General features: G+C 43.1%; 1 protein-coding gene across 1 annotated transcript in view; it reads right to left on the reverse strand.

The window, feature by feature from the left end:
- Window positions 1-5,389: 5,389 nt before the first annotated feature.
- The window catches only part of pappaa (pregnancy-associated plasma protein A, pappalysin 1a), a 145,808-nt gene continuing 132,049 nt past the window's right edge, over window positions 5,390-19,148 (reverse strand). The window contains exon 23 of the mRNA XM_072692737.1: window positions 5,390-5,823. Coding sequence (XP_072548838.1) covers window positions 5,719-5,823 — 105 coding nt within the window. The 3' untranslated portion in view covers window positions 5,390-5,718. The remainder of the gene's footprint in view (window positions 5,824-19,148) is intronic.

Here is a 19,148-nt window from a genome sequence, read left to right on the forward strand (position 1 = left end):
CCTTTTTTTAATATATATATATATTTTTAGTTTTTTTGGTGGCGTGGATCCTTCATTGCAAAATATCCTTCATATCCGATCCCACAGTCTTTGTGCCAAATACGACATGGCTGATATTAAAAAAAGAACGTTAAATAGGAAACAAAACAAACAAAGGAAAAGAAAAAAAAATGCTTCAGAAAGCAAAAAAATAATAATAATAATTAAAATAAAAATTTAAATCAGAAGAAAACACATACATACAACATAGACCATAACAAGGCTCCAAGAGTCTTATATCATACTCCTAACAATACACATATTAAAGCTAGTTTGTCTGTTTGTTTGTTTTTTTTAGTTTTGTTTCTCTGGTGGATTCCGTAATTTTGCTCTTTCATAAAAGGCAAAAAACTGAGAAAAAAAAAGCAGAATACGACGCAACCTACGATGAGTGTAAGTAAGTGTCTCATTCGACAGCTGCTCTATTCTGCTCTCCGCAGTAACATCAGGTGCTAGTCAAGCTAGTGGGACTACAGAGAAAGACGATAACCACAAAGAGAGGCGTGTAGCAATACCATCCTTTTTTTTTTTTACCTTTTTTTGTCTTTTTTGAAATTTATTTTATTTATTAATCTGTCTTACAATAGCAGCGTTTCTAAAGGTTTTGACGATTTCCTTTAATGGCTACTCGAAAGTGCAGTAACTGAGGTCATTAATGCAAATACTGATTACCAGTACATAAAATGAGAATCTTTTGTTTTTATATCGGAAAAATCGAAATGAAGATAAATGCACGTTTTTAAAATCCGGAAAGCCAGAAAGCTGGAAAGCCTATCGCCGACTTCTCTCGAGCTCTCGTGATTAGCCTCTATGACATATGTACAGTGACATTCGCCTCGCCTCGCCTCGCCTTGCCTTGACTCAACTCGACTCGTGTTGACCTTTGTTTCGGTCTCCCATTTTCTCCAAATCTTCACTGGCACTGGAAAGTTGTTGGTCAAATTTTGACTGCTCGGAAAACAGGACTAGGATCTCTCTCGCGGGACCAAGAAATCATCGTTAGCATGATTTCTAGCCAAACACTTTTGGAATCCAATCGCTGGACCCGTTTTTTTAGTAGTTAAAAGTGTTTCAGTGTTCACACACTTGCAAAGATAGATTATGGGAGCTTGGCCACATGGTTAAAGGGACATTTCGGCCAAAAGGAAACCCGTAGCCATCGCTACATCTGTTGTACTAGCCTCTTCCATTTCTGGGGCTTAAAGACTAGAAAAACCACCTGCATGTTGAAGGTGGGTGGAGCTTTTAAAGAACTACGAGCGTTTTGGGGTGGATATTTGAGGGCCTTGAAAGTTTTTTTTTTTTTTCTCCTGCTAGCTGATCGGCTAATGCTGAAGGAAGCCAGAGAGCCAGCCCTACTGGATAGACAAATCTATCAAGGCTGTTTAGCATAGATAGCGTGTTCCCTGCTTTCGGTTGGATTGCGTACATCTACTAGGCTCTTTTAGTGCTGCAGTGCTATCTAGACATTCTTTAGGCTTAAAGTCTAGGAAAACAACCCTATGATGATGTATCTTGAAGGTGGGAGGAGCTTTAGTAACATGTCAAGGGATTCCCAAAAGTTCCACCCTCCCAAGAAAGCCAGATAGCTAGCCTTACTGCGTGAAATGTACTTGTTTTAATTAGCACTTACGTAAGGGTATCTAATAATATCTACGTATCTATAGGATTATGAATACGCTGGTAAGCTTGCTGTAGTGTTTACTCGTTACGCATGCCGGGCATTGTAATGGTGGATGATACCTATAGAAAAAATATGAATTCTGTCAAAGCAATGATCCTAAGTGATGCTATGCCACACTACAGAATATTATATAGCATGACAGCAAATTAAATGCTAATTTCAAGGCCGGAATGCTTCTTTAAGTTGGGACGCTACTAATGGCTAACAGCTAACAGTACTGACATGTGTCTTGTGAATGTTGCAAGAAGACATGGGTTGAGCTAGAGCACAATTAGGACTCTTATGAAAGATGTAATATTAAAAATGTGAATTTTTAAAGCTGTCAAATGAATTATGTTATATTTTGAGTTATATAAGTTGGACTGCTAATGCATGTTAGATTTTACACCATATCTAAAATCTATATTTTCATCAAATATGCAGATTTTGGTGTATATATATCTTATAGTATGATGCACAGGCAGTCAAACTAACCCTGTTGGAAGCATCGTGGCTTTCTGCTATCATTTTATTTGGTATTTAGAATCTAAAATGCAGGTTTTTGAGCTTTGAGTTCTTAAAGCAGGACATAAAGTAGGAAAGTCAACCCTAAAGAACTATAGCAGATGGCAGGAACAATGCCTATAGCGTTTCCGTTATAGGTACCACAATAATACTAATCTAATTCTGTGAGCTAATTCATAAAACTGACACAAGTACAGTAATACAGTCTGGGCTAAATGGGACCTTTGCTAGATGGCTGCTCCTTCATATTGTTTAAGATATGCATAATAACTTTAGCATCCAGTATCCCATCTTCTTGGTCCTTCACAGTTCAATCTGAACATCCCAAGAGGACCAGTACGACTCCTGACACTCAGTCAACTGCAGTCTGAATGTACACTGATGGAGTCTTCACTAAACTCCCATTTAAGACTAGAAACAGACACTAATTTGGCCTTGTAGAAGCTCTCAGGCCAGACCGGGCTGAACGGTGCATGGTGTGACCCGGTCTGTACATTCAGGACGTGTTCGTGTCATCACCTACATTCTTGAGGTCACTGATAGATTCTTGAACAATCACTGCATTGGCTTGTGTTTGAGGATGGTCAGAAGTGCCTGACCCTTTGCTGTAGTACGAGCTAGCGTATGGAGTAGGCGTACGCTGAGACACGGCATGAGGAGGTAAATGTTAAGGCAGACTGCACTCCATCTGAAATCGCCGGCTTACTGTCTGCAGATTCAGACGGCAAAGTAGCAGCAAGAGTAGCAGCAACATTAACAGCAGCCATTAACCTTCATGTTGGGTTTTTTTTGAGTTAGTCAGAGCCACTGCCCTCTCTTAGCAGAAGAGCTGATCTATGAAAACTAGAGACTGGCATGAAGCAAGCATTGGCATTGGTTACGTATCTACATTCCTGAAAATGAAGGTGCCAAAAATGTTTTTTGGGGAAAAATGCCACAGAAGAACCTTCCCGCAAAACCCATGATTTTTATGGAACCAAAAGCTGTTCCTAAGAAATCCGCCGGCATTCAATTATAGGTACTCTTTTAGAAAACCAAACCAATGGTTCTTCCACAGCATAGAAGAATTACTTTTCCAAGGAAGTCTTGAATTAAAATGTTGGTTATGGAGCCAAAAGTAGAATAAAGAACCTAGATAATTTCATTTGAGTGGTTTCAGATGTTTAATAAATCTTTTGGCTTAAATGTAAGGTGCCAAAACTTTTGCTAAGAAGATGTTTGGGGCAAAAGCTTATCCAGTACACTTGGTTAATTAAGCTGTGTCCACAAACTTTTGGCTTAAAGATTTTGCCAAAAGAGTTTGGAGCAATAGGTCATCAAGTATTCCTGCTTTGCGTCCAGTATTTACGGGCAGGCTCCGAACCCACCACCAGAAAGAAGTGGATAAGAAACTGGATGGATGGACAGCTGGACATCCTGGAACCTTCTGCTGTAAAAGTTCTTTATGAAGCCTTCTATGGAGTGCTGCTAGAGAAGAACCTCTTTGGGTTCCCTAAAGATCCTATCATTTTAGTGTTTTAAGTAATTTTGGTAATTAGTCTTCTGTAGCATCTCAAAGAACATTGACTTGGTTGTCTGAAGAACCTTTTGAGCAAGAAGTTTCCAATGAAAGATTCTTTATGGTCTCCTACATAATTTACATCCACTACGTTTGGTTCTCTGAAGAACCTTTCCATTGAGAACCATCCATTTAAAGATTCTGGTGTTATTTCTAAAAAAACTACTTCCAATAACAACGTTGGGTCCCATAAGAAATCTTTTACAGGATGGTTCTCAATTGAAAGGTTCTCTAAAGATCCTTTAATTTGAATGATTTCAGTTATTTTTGGTTAGTCTTCTGTAGCATCTCCCCAAAGAACCTTGACTTGGTTGCCTAATGAACCTTTTGAGCAAGAAGTTTCCAATGAAAGATTTAATCCACATCCACTACGTTTGTTTCTTTAAAGAACCTTTCCATTAAAAACCATCCACTTAAAGATTGTGGTGTTATTTCTAAAGAAGTACTTTCAAGAACAACGTTGAGTCCCATAAAGAATCTTTTAGAGGATGGTTCTCAATTTAAAGGTTTCCCTAAAGATCCTTTAATTTGAATGTTTTCAGTTATTTCCAGTTAGTCTTCTATAGCATCTCCCCAAAGAACCTTGACCTGGTTGCCTAATCTACAGCCACTACGTTTAATCTACAGCCACTACGTTTGTTTCTTTAAAGAACCTTTCCATTGAGAACCATCCACTTAAAGATTCTGGTGTTATTTCTAAAAAAAAAAAAACTACTTCCAAGAACAACATTGAGTCCCATAACGAATCTTTTAGAGGATGGTTCTCAATATAAAGGTTCTCTAAAGATTCTTTCATTTTAGGTTTCTCATTTTTTTCAATTAATCTTCTGTAGCATCGTTTCAAAGAACCTTTGGCTGCCTGAAGAGGTTTTGGATTGAGAAGAAGTCCCACTAGGAGGTTCTTAATGGTGCTGACAGGTTGGCTTTTGGCTTTGGGTTATGGCTCATGGAAAGCTCTACTTTTGCTGCTCTACAGAACCTGGATTGGTTTTAGCTATTCTATTATATAAGGTTCTTTAGGCCAAATCTTTCTTTTTGGCACGTTAATTATTTAAAGAACATTTTCAGAGAACCTAAAATAACAAGTTAATCTTCCTTCATGTCCTTTTACATCCGATTTGAAGGTTTGCATCACAGACTTTTCAATCACCTCTCGAAACCTGCCTGCATGTTAGGTGACCACTACAGCCCAACTGCATTGTCCTGCATCCTGCCATCCTACCTCTGCTCTGTTTTGTCTCATCTTCAGGGATATGGGACGCATTCCCAGTGTAAGCAGACAGAGGGCACACACTCTTTACTCAAACCGGGACACGCTCATCCGTCCCCTCACCAACCCGAGCACGGGCCTGCACTGAAACTCTATCTGTTATAGAGCCCTGTCTCAACTGCGCACTGACCATTCGCCTTTAGTCCAAACTCTTCAGCCGCGGCAGGATTCCTCCCTCATTTTCCTTTCCTTTTCCTTCTGGTGTGTGTGTATGTGTGTGTGTGTATGTGTGTGTCTGCAGGTTTAACTTAACTTTGGTCTTTAAAAATTAAAGGACATTACATTTCATCGCAAAATGGGACACTGAAAGCCGGCACAGAAAGGCATGCTAACCAGAACATCTTCTACTGGACGTTTCTACAGGGTGATGAGAGAGATCTTTCCTTCTACAGACGGGTTTACGCTCGTATCCACGTTGTTTGGTCCTGTGTTTTGGTTGTGTTTTTTTATTTTGTTGTTTTTTTTTTTTATTTCTTTTCCTTCCTGAAGGGGTAGGGGGGCGGGATGCCTTCCAAAAAAAGTGGAGGAGGACTGCAAGCAGACAGCGACGCTGGAGGAGTAGTGCGATGGCTGGGACAGGAGAGGTACACTTGTGAAGCAGCATATCTGAAACAATGTCTTGCTCTACCCCAGTCTGTAGCTGGGCTCGCTGGGGCCTTGCTCTCAGCCCAGGGAGTACACGCTCTCCCCTTTCCTGTTCTCCGGGGCGTTGGGGTCCCGGCAGGCGCACTCGCTGTGCACGTCACAGGAGGATGGAAACAGGATCACCTGGACAGAGGGCGAGAAATTAGATGTTGGTTATTTCGCGTCTTATTTTTACTCCAAGGGTTCCACACACCCTCTCCAGGTGGTCCAGGTAAGATTAGCAGAACTCCAAATCAATTACTGATGCATTGATCCAATATATAAGCAAACTAAAGGGAAATATATATATATGGTTGGCTGTGTGGCTAGGTTGTCAGGTAGGCAGTGGTGAACTTGACAAGGTGAAAACGACAACTAGGCCTTCCTTCCTGGCCATAAATATCAATCCCCTCACTACCGTCAGCTAGCAGCTCTATAGGGATTCTAGTGACATGTTAATACTAAGCTAATGCTGGCACTCCTTAACGTTTTTTGGCCGTTCTTGATTAAACACAGACTTTAAGAGGTTTGTAAAAGTGTTTTCAGTGTTAGGGCTGTGATGTTTAGTCAAGAGAAGTCACAACGCCTCTTAAACACCTTGGAAACATCAGGGATTTCTGTTTATTTGCCCCGCTGTTATTACTTGGGCACAACTTAGCCAGTTAGCGCTGCTTTTCGCATGTATTTACCCATTAGTAGTCCTTATAATAAAAGTCAGGATCCATAAGGGGTTCAACGACACAGTGTTTTATCACTATTATTATTTATATATTATTATTTATTATTATTATAAATATATTTTTTATAAATTTGACTTTTCAGATTTCTAAAATGCTTCAATGACAATAAATCAAATAAAAAAATTATAATAAAACATTTTTTTTCTTAACACCTCTACGTAATTGGTGTGTGCATGACTTCAGTCATTTTTGGCCCCTGTATTGGTCACCTCCACTCAAAGCTACCGCCTTAAGACCAATTACAGCTGCTGCAGTAAACTTTTGAGTCTGACTTAGTTATGAAAGAGGTTTCTGAAAGTTTCCAAAGACCCAAGGCATCAAACGTATGAACCGTAGAGCTCCAAACCTGCTGTTAGAGCTGAAAATAGCAACCATCCATATTAATGCCTATGAATTTAGAATGGAATGCCAATGACAATGTGTAGGTGTCCAAATACTTTTGTCCATATAGTGTGCTTTGGAAAACTAAGCATGGTTCTTCTGCAATGATACTTTTGGAAGCCTAAAAAAGCTTCCAGTTAAGAACCTTCCACTGAAAGGCTCTTCATGGAGACAATTTTAATTTGGCATTTTCGTTCCTCGTGTCCTCGTTAACCGCTGGTTATGACACCGCCGTACGTACGTGGTACGCCGAGTGAATTGTGCAGGCGAAACTGCTGCGATTGCTCAATCACGAGGAAGCCCCGGACCGGCTGGGCAGGGATTGCGGAGAGCGGCTGTCGGCCAGCCGTCGCCAGCAACAGCTGCCTGGCACGCAGAAGGTACTGGAAGTGTCTTGAAAAATTGATGAGCCCCTCGGATGGGATTGAAAATAGAATTTGAAAGTTGTTCTGCCCGCGCCCAGTGGCACCTGACGTCACAATTTAACGTTGGCAGTGCGTCACTGACACCAGCTGCTGCGACGTCGTCTCCCCGGGGGGAAGGCCTCAGCTGCTTTTTGACATCAATTGCATCTCTAGGCGCTCAAAACTAGGACCACATGTGCCCCTCACACTTGCACATTCATAACACAGTTGTGGCTGCAGCCTGAGAGCCTGAACAGCCTGTCTTAATCAGGAGGAGTTTTCGCGAGAATTGACACTCAGACGACCGAAGCCATGGGCAAAACAACTTCTAACAATGTAACAGTGTCCATTTATGCAACAGTACGGCCCTGTAGTCCATATGAACGTGTTATTAACCCTCTGGAATCGAGTCGAACGCTGCTATTCACATCTTTGCGATAATACAGCGCAGAAATACGGTTCAAATATGTCCTGAATCTGTAGAGCCCATCCTCTCCACTGCATCATAGTGCCAGATTGTACAGGACTCACATACAGAGTTCTTAGGCCATGAAGACAGGTCAAATACTCTGGTGAATCCAGAACTGGTGGATTCATGTGTCTCAACTGTATTCAATTGATGGATTCGTGCATCCGTCTATGGTTTTGTGTGAAGCTGACCAATGGACACTCAGAAACTTGGCTTCTGCCTCACGCCATTTATATACTCCACTGCTTTTGTGAGACTAAGACTCCACATAATCCCTGTTTCAAGCATCAACACAAAGAGTCCACATGAGTAGAGGCATGTTTCTATAGAAAATGTACAGAATTGCTAAAATCGAATTAGTCAGGTTTAGGGTCGGAGTATCTCTTCACATGCTGCTCTAGGTCACATAGGGTCTCATTACAAAGAGAGCAGGGACTGTTCTGAACAGTTTGATATGAAACATGTGGGTATTATATAATATGCAAATGCCTTTAAAGGCAAATTTAAGAAGATATGCAAAAATCGAGAAAGAGCCCTTATAGTCTCCAGAGGCTTACTACCTAGAAACGTGTACATTAGGAAGACTGCTATCTATATCTTATACTTATATTGGCGCTGTATCGAGTACTCGTACCATATAGGTGCATTTTGCAGGTCAATTGCTAACTATAGTTCTTATGATGCTATGCACATGGTCAGCAAGAGAATGTTATAAAGCTCTGGTCCGGGTTAGCTAGTAGTTCAGTCAGCTTTTCTGTGGTCTACATGTGAAGCCTGGCCCCCCATTAGAGTGGTGGTTTGAAGAAAAGTGAGGAGGTGGGCGCGACGTTTTACCATCAGCCTTCCTATTCAGGCTTGAGGCATCCTTATTCTCGGACACCTGATCATAGAAGTCTGTGATGTTGATGGGATTTGAACTTATGACCTCACGAGTCTCTTGACAAGCAAGCAGTTAGACAGTCGCTCCACTCAAGAGCTGTGAAGCCGTGTACATTTCTGTGTCTGAGAAAGAAGGGAAGGTAAATTTACTGTATTTAGTGTATGATACAGCTCTAGACCGGCCCTACAGTCTAACTGCTGCTCATCAAGTGTGAGGAGGTTCCCATAACCTCAAATCTCAGCAAGGGCTCAGAGCTCCAATTGTCTAAAGCCTCTTAGTCTGGGGATGCCATGTGATAAGGCAATGTCCAACCTTCCAAAACAACTGGCATCTCAATGCGTATCAGCTCTACATAAAGCAAGACAAAGGATTAGAAGATGAATCACGAGACATGTTTGGAAAGCCAAGGGAGTTCAGAGTCGAGCTCAAAGGGTTTCTGGACTGTTTCATAAGGTGTTAGGACTGAATCAGCTCCTGAAAGCTGGAGAGATATGGACAGGGGTTCGGAAAGGGAAAGTTCGTCCAGGAGGAAGGATGTTTATTACTATGCAACGGAGAGAGAAACATGTTTCCGTGAGGAATCACCCTTTACGTGTACTTCCCAGAAGCACTTTACTTGCGAAACCTTTACGAGCCAAGAGCTGCAGACGTATCAAAGCCAGCTGCCAATCGCCTGAGTGGCATTTCCTCTGTCTAAGTGGAGCCTTGTCTGACTCTTTATATAACCCCAAACTACTCATTCCTCCCTAGGCCGCTTTTATCAGCTTCTTGATCCACTCGCTTTCATTTTCCCAATGCTACACAGACCCTTATTCATCCATCTGATGCTCTGTCTCAAGTACACTCATAAAAACAAAGGTGCTTCAAAGGTTCTTTGAGCGATCACATAGAAGAACCACTTTTGGTTCCATGAAGAACCATTTTGTAATAGAGATTAGTGCAAGTGTGAAGAACCATTTAAAGATCTAAAGAACTTCATGATGTAAAGGTTTATTCTGAACCAATTTGATGGTTCTTCACTCACACACATACACTAAATGGACAGGAAAGTATTGGGACACCTGCTCTTTCATTTATTCTTCTGAAATCAAGTGTATTAAATAGATTGTATCCTGTTTTGTTGGAGTAACTGTCTCTCCTGTCCAGTGAAGAAGACTTTCTTCTAGATTTTGGAGGAGCATTGTTGTTAGGTTTGATTGCATTTAGCAACAAGAGCCCTAGTGAGATCAGGATGTTGGAAGATGATGATGATCACCACCCCACCTCATCATCCCAAAGTCCCCAACTTATCTCAAAAGTACTGGATGAAGCCCCATCCATCATTCAGAGAACACAGTTCTTCCACTGCTCCACAGCTCAATGCTTGATACCCCTCTAACCCGTGTCTCTCGCTGCTCCCTTTAAGAGCCGGGTGCGGTCTGACTGACCCTGGCGGGTTGCTATTTCAGTGGTGTAAAGCGTGGGGGGGTGTAGAGTGTCGGGCTGCACGCTCCTGTGTTGACAATTCACTGCCGAGATAGCAACGAACGTCTGACTGCTGACGAATGTCTGCCTAGGCTGTTTTCAGACAGTGGAGCTCCTGTGTTTTCCACTGCCAAGATACACAGCAATACTCCAGAAATTGACGTGCCTGACCCCTCATTTCGAGACCACTATAGCGTTGCTATTTAAATGATGCAGGCGGAAGTCATGAAAACAGACTGTTGGTGGGGTGTAAGCTAGGGGAGGGTTATGTGCTGAGCAGTGTAAGGAAAACGTAGTCCCCAGCTAAACTTATTTTATTAGATTTGCCACCTGTTTATCATCATTATCATCATACGTACACAACTCAGAAGACACGTGGTGGTGGTAGGTTCACTGGTGGTTTTGCACATTAAATAAAGTGGCTAAGTTTTTGTTGTAGTCATGGCGACCCCTGATTTCACTCACCAACTGTGCAGAATAGGTGAATAATCAGATTTCCCCTCGAACAGCAATCCAAAATGAACTACTGTGACTTTAAAGGAATGAATGGGCTTAAAACAGCATTCCAAAGGATTCCGGTCTGGATGAACTTTCCATGATAAATTTTTCATATATTTATTATACATTTAAATCTATAATAAAAGAAATGACGAATAAAATGTGGGGGTAATTCACTATCCTTGACATGATGATCCCAGTTGAGTTATGGCGAACACTTCTAGAACGGTTCCTTTTTTTTTTCGGCCTGACGTTTCCCTCACCGAAGCCTCACCCTTCTCACCGAGTTCTTGCTGAACCTCTTTAAACTCCGCCTCTTTATCTCCCCATCACCCTGCGATGGTGGGTGGCAAATTTGACATGGTTTCCTCTGACCATGACCTTAGGGTGGCGGGCCAGCTGCCACATCTGGCCCTGATCGGGGGCACCCGGAGGGGGGCCTGGGAACGTCGGCATGGGGCTGAGGCCATTTTCGAACACACACACACACATACACACACACATGCACGTCCACACACACAAAACAGTCCTTTGACAGGCTGTGCATGTCCTCAAACCACTACACACATCGTCCAGGAGCGGCAGGCTTACGCATCTACGTGTCAGTGTGCAGTTCAAATTAAAGGGGAATGGAGCTAGGGGGGCTGGAGACAGGGGGACACACGGAGATTTCCAGAACCTGGGGCTACGCTACGCTGGGGCTATTTTTTTCCCTGCAACACAAGACTGCAGGTGAATGGGACTAGAATGGGACAAGACCATTAAACCAAACGCTTATGAATCTGCCGTCAGAAGCCTGAGATACTGTTCAGCAATAATTCTGTGACAAGGTTTTAGTCTAAATTGCCTTTTATTTTTTGGTGTAGGGATATCCAGGGATATCCACCCATCCATCTATCTATCTATCTATCTATCTATCTATCTATCTATCTATCTGTCTGTCTGTCTGTCTGTCTGTCTATCTATCTATCTGTCTGTCTATCTGTCTATCTATCTATCAATCTATCTATCTATCTGTAATCCAGGAACAAATTAAATCTTGGAACTGGAGGTATTACCGGAAATGATCCTGAATATGCTGTCAGATGCACATTACTTCTGTGATAAGGTCGCATTCGAACCCTAATAGTGTTTGTCTAGTGCATGGTTGGTATGACCACACCGGTTTCCACAGATTACAGGTGTTTTAGGGATGCGCTGTATGTTGGGGGAAGTGGATAGATTAGACAAACTAGCTGACATTCAGCCAACCCACATGGGGTACCACAGCAACCACTTTCCAACATCTGAACAACCAACTGAGACACCATTAGATGAACTAGCTGACTAAAGCCGAGAGTTGCATCACGTTTCGAAACCTGTGGGACTGCACTGACCAGGGACCAGCCACGGCAGCTCCAACTGGTTGGTGTGTACTTGCACAAGGGTATGACTTGTTTTTGTTATCATCGGCCTTAACTCTGATATCTAAGGGTCAATATCAAACCTTTGGTGGTAACATTGCGAAAGCCTTAGTTGCAAAACGGTTGTTTTTCAGTTTTGAGAAGCTGCAACATCTGAAAATGCCTGGAAATCAACAAAAAGAAAGTGCGGTTTCCCTCGGAGTCTGACTGGGGCAAGTGCTCGGATCATTCCCACTCTGAATTACAGCGAGGTGCGTGGCCTCCGTCAGCATCAGCACTCCTGCACTCAGCACCAACGAGCAGCCGAGCCATAAAACCCGTGGGGGGTGGAGTCCTAAGGGACTTGCAGCCTCAGCAGTGGGGGAAACCTTGTTGTGAAACTCTCAGTAACTCTCCAACCCTGCCAGTTTGGACCAGAGCCTTGTGCCTCCCCCACCTTCTCCTACCTTCCTCCACCTTCCCCCTCTTACCTCGCCCCATGTTGTCACAAGAGTGTGTGCATGTGTGTTGGGGGGGGGGGAGTGGTTAAAGAGAGGAATTTGGCCAGCTGAGCAGCTCATTTGGCGATGTGGGTTTTATAGCTGTAAACATTGCGTGGCAACTCCTGCATACGTTGATAATTAAGTCTTATAAAAGGTACGAGAGGCACGCTCTCCACCACCGAAACTGCACAGCTCCAACGGCGGCCCCCCGAACACGCTTCCCCCTTCAGATTTACTGCCCTGGCAGGGTCCTGGGGTTGTTGTGAACTACAAGAGGAAGAAAAAAAAGCCTCCTCCTCCTCAGACGTTTTCAGAGGCATGTTTTTTATACGCTTGTCTTGCTAATTGGGACGGTCGATCGTATCGACGGGAGCGGCAGAGTATGTAAAAATGCCTCGTGCAGGTATCGACTGCTCCGTAATTATGAGGATTCATGGAAAACCAAATTGTAAAAATGATGTAAAAATCTGAGAAAACATCAAAGAACCTTTGTTTTCTTTCTAATTATACAACTACACTGTTATACCCTTCTGCATGTTGATTGGATGTTTCCACATAGCAACCAATTTTTGCAGATTTTTTTTTCCCATAGAGATGAAAAAGATTTGTGCATCCTTTTTATGTTACAATCTTACAAATACACTAGTAAAACCCAAGCAGCCCACATGGGGCACCACAGCAACTGCTTCCCAACATTTGAACAACCGACTGAGACACCATAACAACCACCTGGCATACCACAGCAACTACCACCTAACACGATCCTGGCAATCACTAAGCAACACCACAGAAACCACCTGAAATACCATAGAAATGATGTAACAACCCCATAACTACTACATGCAACACCATAGCAGTCACACAGCAACACTACAGAAACCACCTAACAACACCATGACAATCATCAAACAACACTACAGCAACCACCTGGGATACTATATCAACTGTCTAGCAAAATGCCATAACAACCACCTGGTATACCATAGCAGTCACCTGGCAACACTATCAGAACCACCTAACAACACCATAACAATCATCTACTAACACTATAGCAACCAATTAGGAACAGCATAACAACAACCTGTGATTATACAGCAGTCACCTGGCAATGCTATAGGAATCGTATAACAATCATCTAGTAACACTACAGCAACCACTTAGCAACAGCACAACAACCACCTGGCAAACATAGCAATCACCTGGCAACACTATAGGAACCATCTAACAATCATCTAGTAACACTCCAGCCACCACTTAGCAACAGCATAACAACAACCTGGGATGCCACAGCAGTCACCTGGCAACACTATTGGAACCACCTAACAACACCATGACAATCATCAAGTAACACTAAGCAACCACCTGGGATACTATGTCAACTGTCTAGCAACTCCATACCAACCAATTAGAAAATGCCATAACAACCATCTGGGATACCATAGCAGTCACCTGGCAACACTATTGGAACCACCTAACAACAAAATAACAATCATCTAGTAACACTACAGCAACCACTTAGCAAATGCAAAGCAACCACCTTGGATACCATAGCACCATAGCCACCTGGCTGTTACTATGGAAACTATAGAAACCACCTAACAACACCATGGAAATCATCTAGTAACTCTACAGCAACCACTTAGCAACAGCACAACAACCACCTGGGATACCATAGTGTTACCTTATCAGTCTCCTAGCAACACTACAGGAACCATATAGCATAGTAACCACTTGGAATACCACAGCGACCACCTAGCAACACCATAGCATAGCATAGGTCACCTCCAGTTCTGAAATGACAAGAAACCAGTGACTGAAGCGATGAGAAGCACAGAGTCTTTGCAGGGTAATGCAGGGTAGGGGATAAAGAAGGTGGTGAATGGTCATGTAAAATGACCTGTGACTAATCTTGATGCTCAAAACCACACAAATATAAATGGACCACAAAGGGAACAAATATAAAATATAGTAATAAAAATATTTGGACGCTGTAAATCGCCCCGAACGAGCACGTCTGCCCATAGCATATGAGGAACCTACGCTGTGTCGGAGCTAATTTGTCAGAAAGGCAGCTGTGAAATTCCACGCAAACATTCCGGTTTTGATATTTACCCGAGCCGGTGTGTTAGTTTAGCCTTTTCCTCCCGTTAAATTGGTGAGCTAACATTTTCTTTACACTTCAAAGTCCGGACGCTCTGAAGTCTCCTGTACCCTCAGCTTCTCCCAGTAAATACAACTACAGCAGAAACGACGTTAAGCAAACAGCTGAGTGAAGTGCAGCGCGGAGTACAGGGGACCAGCGAGGGGGACCTAACGAGGGTCCTGGTAAATGTGTTGATTCTAAGCTTTTGATCCAGACCTATTTTTGTAGGACATGCAACTTTTTTTCTACAGGAAAAAACACAATGATTCAGAAACACCCGTAACACACAGCAACCAACCACATGGGGTACCACATCAACCACATGGTAACAACCTAGCAAGCACATGAGACATCATAGTTACCACCTGGAAAACCATAGCAACCACCTAGCAACGCTATAGAAAACATCTTTTAGCAACACCATAGCGACCACCGAGCAACACCAAAGTAACCACCTGGGATATCATAGTGACCACCTAACAACACCAAAGTAACAACCTAGGATACCATAGCAGCCACCAAGCAATGCTATAGAAAACATCTTGCAACCTTATAGCAGCACCTTAGCAACCACATAGCAACACCATAGCAACATACGAGAATACCATAGCGACCATCTAGCAACACCAAAGTAATCACCTGGGAAAGTAATTACCATTGCAACCATCTGCCATACCATACACTGTAGCAAATCTTGCAACCACTCAGCAACACCACAGCACCCAATGAGAATACCATAACACCCACCCATATAGAAGACACATTGCAACCATCTAGTAATTCTATATTATCAACTTTAACACCATAGTGACCTCACCTAGGATACCATTGCAACCAACTAGCAATACTACAGCAACCAATCTAGAAACACTACTGCAACAACTTGAGGAAACACCACAGTGACTACCTAGCAATGCCATGCCGGGATGCCATAGCAAACATGGTGCAACCACGTAACACCATAGCGACCACCTGGAGTATTATAGCAACCACAGTTGTGATAGCAAAAAGTTATCTCTAGTGACCATACAGCAAAGCATAGTAACTGTCTGGGGTGGCAAGCCTTTCTGGTTAACTTTGTGTTACAATCTTACAAATACACTAGTAATACCCAAGCAACCCACATGGGGCACCACAGCAACTACTTCCCAACATCTGAACAACCAACTGAGACACCATAACAACCACCTGGCATACCGCAGCAACTACCACCTAACATGATCCTGGCAATCACTAAGCAACACCATAGAAACCACCTGAAATACCATAGAAATGATGTAACAACACCATAACTACTACATGCAACACCATAGCAGTCACACAGCAACACTACAGAAACCACCTAACAACACCATGACAATCATCAAACAACACTACAGCAACCACCTGGGATACTATATCCACTGTCTAGCAACTCCATACCAACCAATTAGAAATGCCATAACAACAATCTGGGATACCATAGCAGTCACCTGGCAACGCTATAGGAACCATCTAACAATCATCTAGTAAAACTACAGCAAGCAGTGTTACTGTCCGTACACACTAATGACCATTACCCAGGCTTGAACATCCCCTACTGTTGAGTAGACACAGCAAGGCTAACCAGCCCTCCCACTTCCAGAAAGGAATTCCTCCTAATGGGAGATGGGGGTTGAGAGCCGATCTGATGGGGGGCAGCCCCTTACCCCCACCGCCACCTCCATTCTTCCATCCATCCAACCGATTCAGCCGGCCGGCAAATGCCGGGCCAACAGCTTGCAGTCATTAGCGCTGGATCCTGCAGTGACCTTACGTGCAGCCTGCCTCGCACCTTCAAAGTCCCGGAGAGGAATAATACACAGCCAGTCATCCAGAACTCCTTAATACGCAAATCTCCAACAGAAGATGGAAGAGGGAGGGGATGGAGGGGGTAGAGATAAGGAAGGAAAACAAACAGGCGGGCAGCGGGAAGTGTTTTTGCTTCCCTCTCTCCAGGGTTATCACGCTGGAGGAGAGTGAAAAGCCGCGAAGGGGGTCGCCCCAGAGAGAAGGGGGCAGGGCAGGGTGTTCTGATTTTATCACTCAGGTTGTTGGAAGCACTTTCTTTTTCGTGTGGCGTGTCACAAACTGCGATCCAGCTGAGTCATTCCCAGCTCAGAACGGAGCTCCATGCATACGTTTGAGAGTGCACGTCTGTAAGCGAGGATTCTTGGAAAGGGCTTAGAGCAGCGCACATATCTCCATATCCAGGATCCGCCCCTCCATAGCAACTGTTGTGAGGTTGGACAAGCTTTAGCCAACATTTGAAAAAATACGGGTGACAGGATCTTTACCATGAATGACAGCTCTCGGTTTTCTAATGAAAACCTGTCCAAATATTTGTGGACACCCTGTCTAATGAATGCCTCCAGCTACTTTAAGCTGCACCTATTGCTGACACAGATGTGCAAATGCACACAGAGACACACAGCTTGTCCAGTCCTTGTGGTAAGGTACTGTCAATAGAATACACAGGATACTCTGAAGCAGATAAGCATGAGCCTGTTGGCACCATGCTGCCTAATGCCAGGCTTGGGCTAGAGGGGGGCTTTAGGGATGAGGTGGGGTGGTGATCATCCATAATTTTGACCTCACTAATGCTCTTGAATGCAATCAAATGCTCAAAGCAATGCTGCAAAGTCTTAATAGTAAGCCTTCCCTGGGCAGTATCTCTACAGTCACTCCAACCAAATCAGGAGAACCCTATGAATGAGCAGGTGTCCAAATACTTTTGTCCATATGATTTTTTTAGCTGCTCATCATTTCTCCCCAATTTAGTCCTTTTAGGCTCATACTCACAAGCTAGGACCCACCCATCACAGTATGCTGGAAGCTGAAGCTTCATCTTTTCAAACTGCTGCCATTCCAACATCCTTGCATATCAATACGATTAGAGGAGAACACTAATGGCCAATTCTGTAAGGTCAGAATGGCAGTAACAACTACAAGGCCAAAGGCCAAACTCATAATAACCGTTAGATGAAGGGGCTTTATCTGGTTCTTTGAGTGATGCCATAAAAGAACCATGTTTTAATAGAGATGTGAGTGTGAAGAACCTTATAATTGCTCATCCCAGATGTATCAAATATATAACAAATGCACCAACCTTTCTCATGACAGGACATTTGGCTAGAATTCCATAAAACTAGCCCAACGTTCCTCGAGATGTTCTCCTGTGATGCCAGTCCGACCATCAGGCTCCCCACCCACCACCACCCATACCAGACCAGCGGCACACCCTCCTACCACTACTACCTGTTTAATGACCATGTTCAAACCTAAATGGACTCGTAACTATCTGCCACTATTAATATTATTACCACTTTTAACTATCTGCTGTATCTGGTTTGGTCATTTTTATCAATAATTAATAAATAGTTCTGATCAGAGGAGGACGGGTCAGGTCCCCCTTGTGAGTCTTGGGTCCTCCCAAGGTTTTTTCCTTGCCACTGTTGCTGTTGGGGCTCACTGGGGGTCTTGGATCCTTCATGTCTTACGTTATTTCTTTTTTGTCTCTGTTCTTTTACTAATTACTAATTATGCAAAGCTGCTTTGTGACGACAACAGTTGTAAAATATACTAAGAAATTTGACTTGACTTGACTTGTGATGCTTGATGGAATACAATAAAAAAATAACAACGTTAACTAATGGTTACTAATAGGGCCAGTTGGTAACTACACAGGGTTCTTCAAGGGTTTCTCTGGAAAGGCAATGGTTCTTTGAAGATGACAGCTTGGAGAACATCCTGGATGCTTAAATTGTTCTTTGTCTGGTTAAAAAACAAACAAACTGGTTTTATATAGCGGGAAAAAAGGATTCCACTCTCATTACAAGTCAAAGAACCCTTTGTGCTTAGTGAGTGCTTAGAGAACTCCCATCTCATTATTACTCAATACCATGTGGTGTGTACTGTGTATGCACGTCCTTCTTTCCCCTGCACCAGTAAATGATTATGATCAAACACATATGGAAACTATTTCAGATCAAATATTCAGCCTCCCAACAGCCATCAGATGGTACCGGGTCAAAAAGACAATGTTTGTCATCAACAGTTTCGCTAATTTTTTATTTTCGGCATCTGCTCTCCAGTCGAGCCGAGATCAGGTGGTTCGAACAGAGCCTCTTTTGGCGAGGCGGCCGCTAAGCGCAGACGGCAAAGAATAACAAATAGTCATATAGTATCTTGGCTGCCTATCTCGGCAAAACACTTAAGGAATGGCGAGGAGAGGTTAAGTGCAATTCAAAGTCAATAGATCATAGCAAGTCAGGCTGGCCCTTATCTTTGCACTAATGCATGGCCTCGGTCGTTTTGAGGAGAGACGTGTTTACAAGCCTTCGCCCTGCAGTGTATGAATGAAATGGGGGAATTCATAGAGCTGAGATAAAGCTGTGCAAATACAGCACACAAGGAGAACAAAATAATAGCCCCCTTTTGATCGATTCAGCAACAGCCGAGGACAGTAATTACTCCAATCAGAGCGAAGGCCTTTATAGTCTCGCCTTCATTCCACTCATATGCTGTCCATCCGCCATCATCCCTCCTCCCTCATCTGCTCGAGTAACCTTTGTTGACATTCCTCTC

Source organism: Salminus brasiliensis, chromosome 1, assembly GCF_030463535.1.
Source record: "Salminus brasiliensis chromosome 1, fSalBra1.hap2, whole genome shotgun sequence".
Classification (NCBI taxonomy): Eukaryota; Metazoa; Chordata; class Actinopteri; order Characiformes; family Bryconidae; genus Salminus; species Salminus brasiliensis.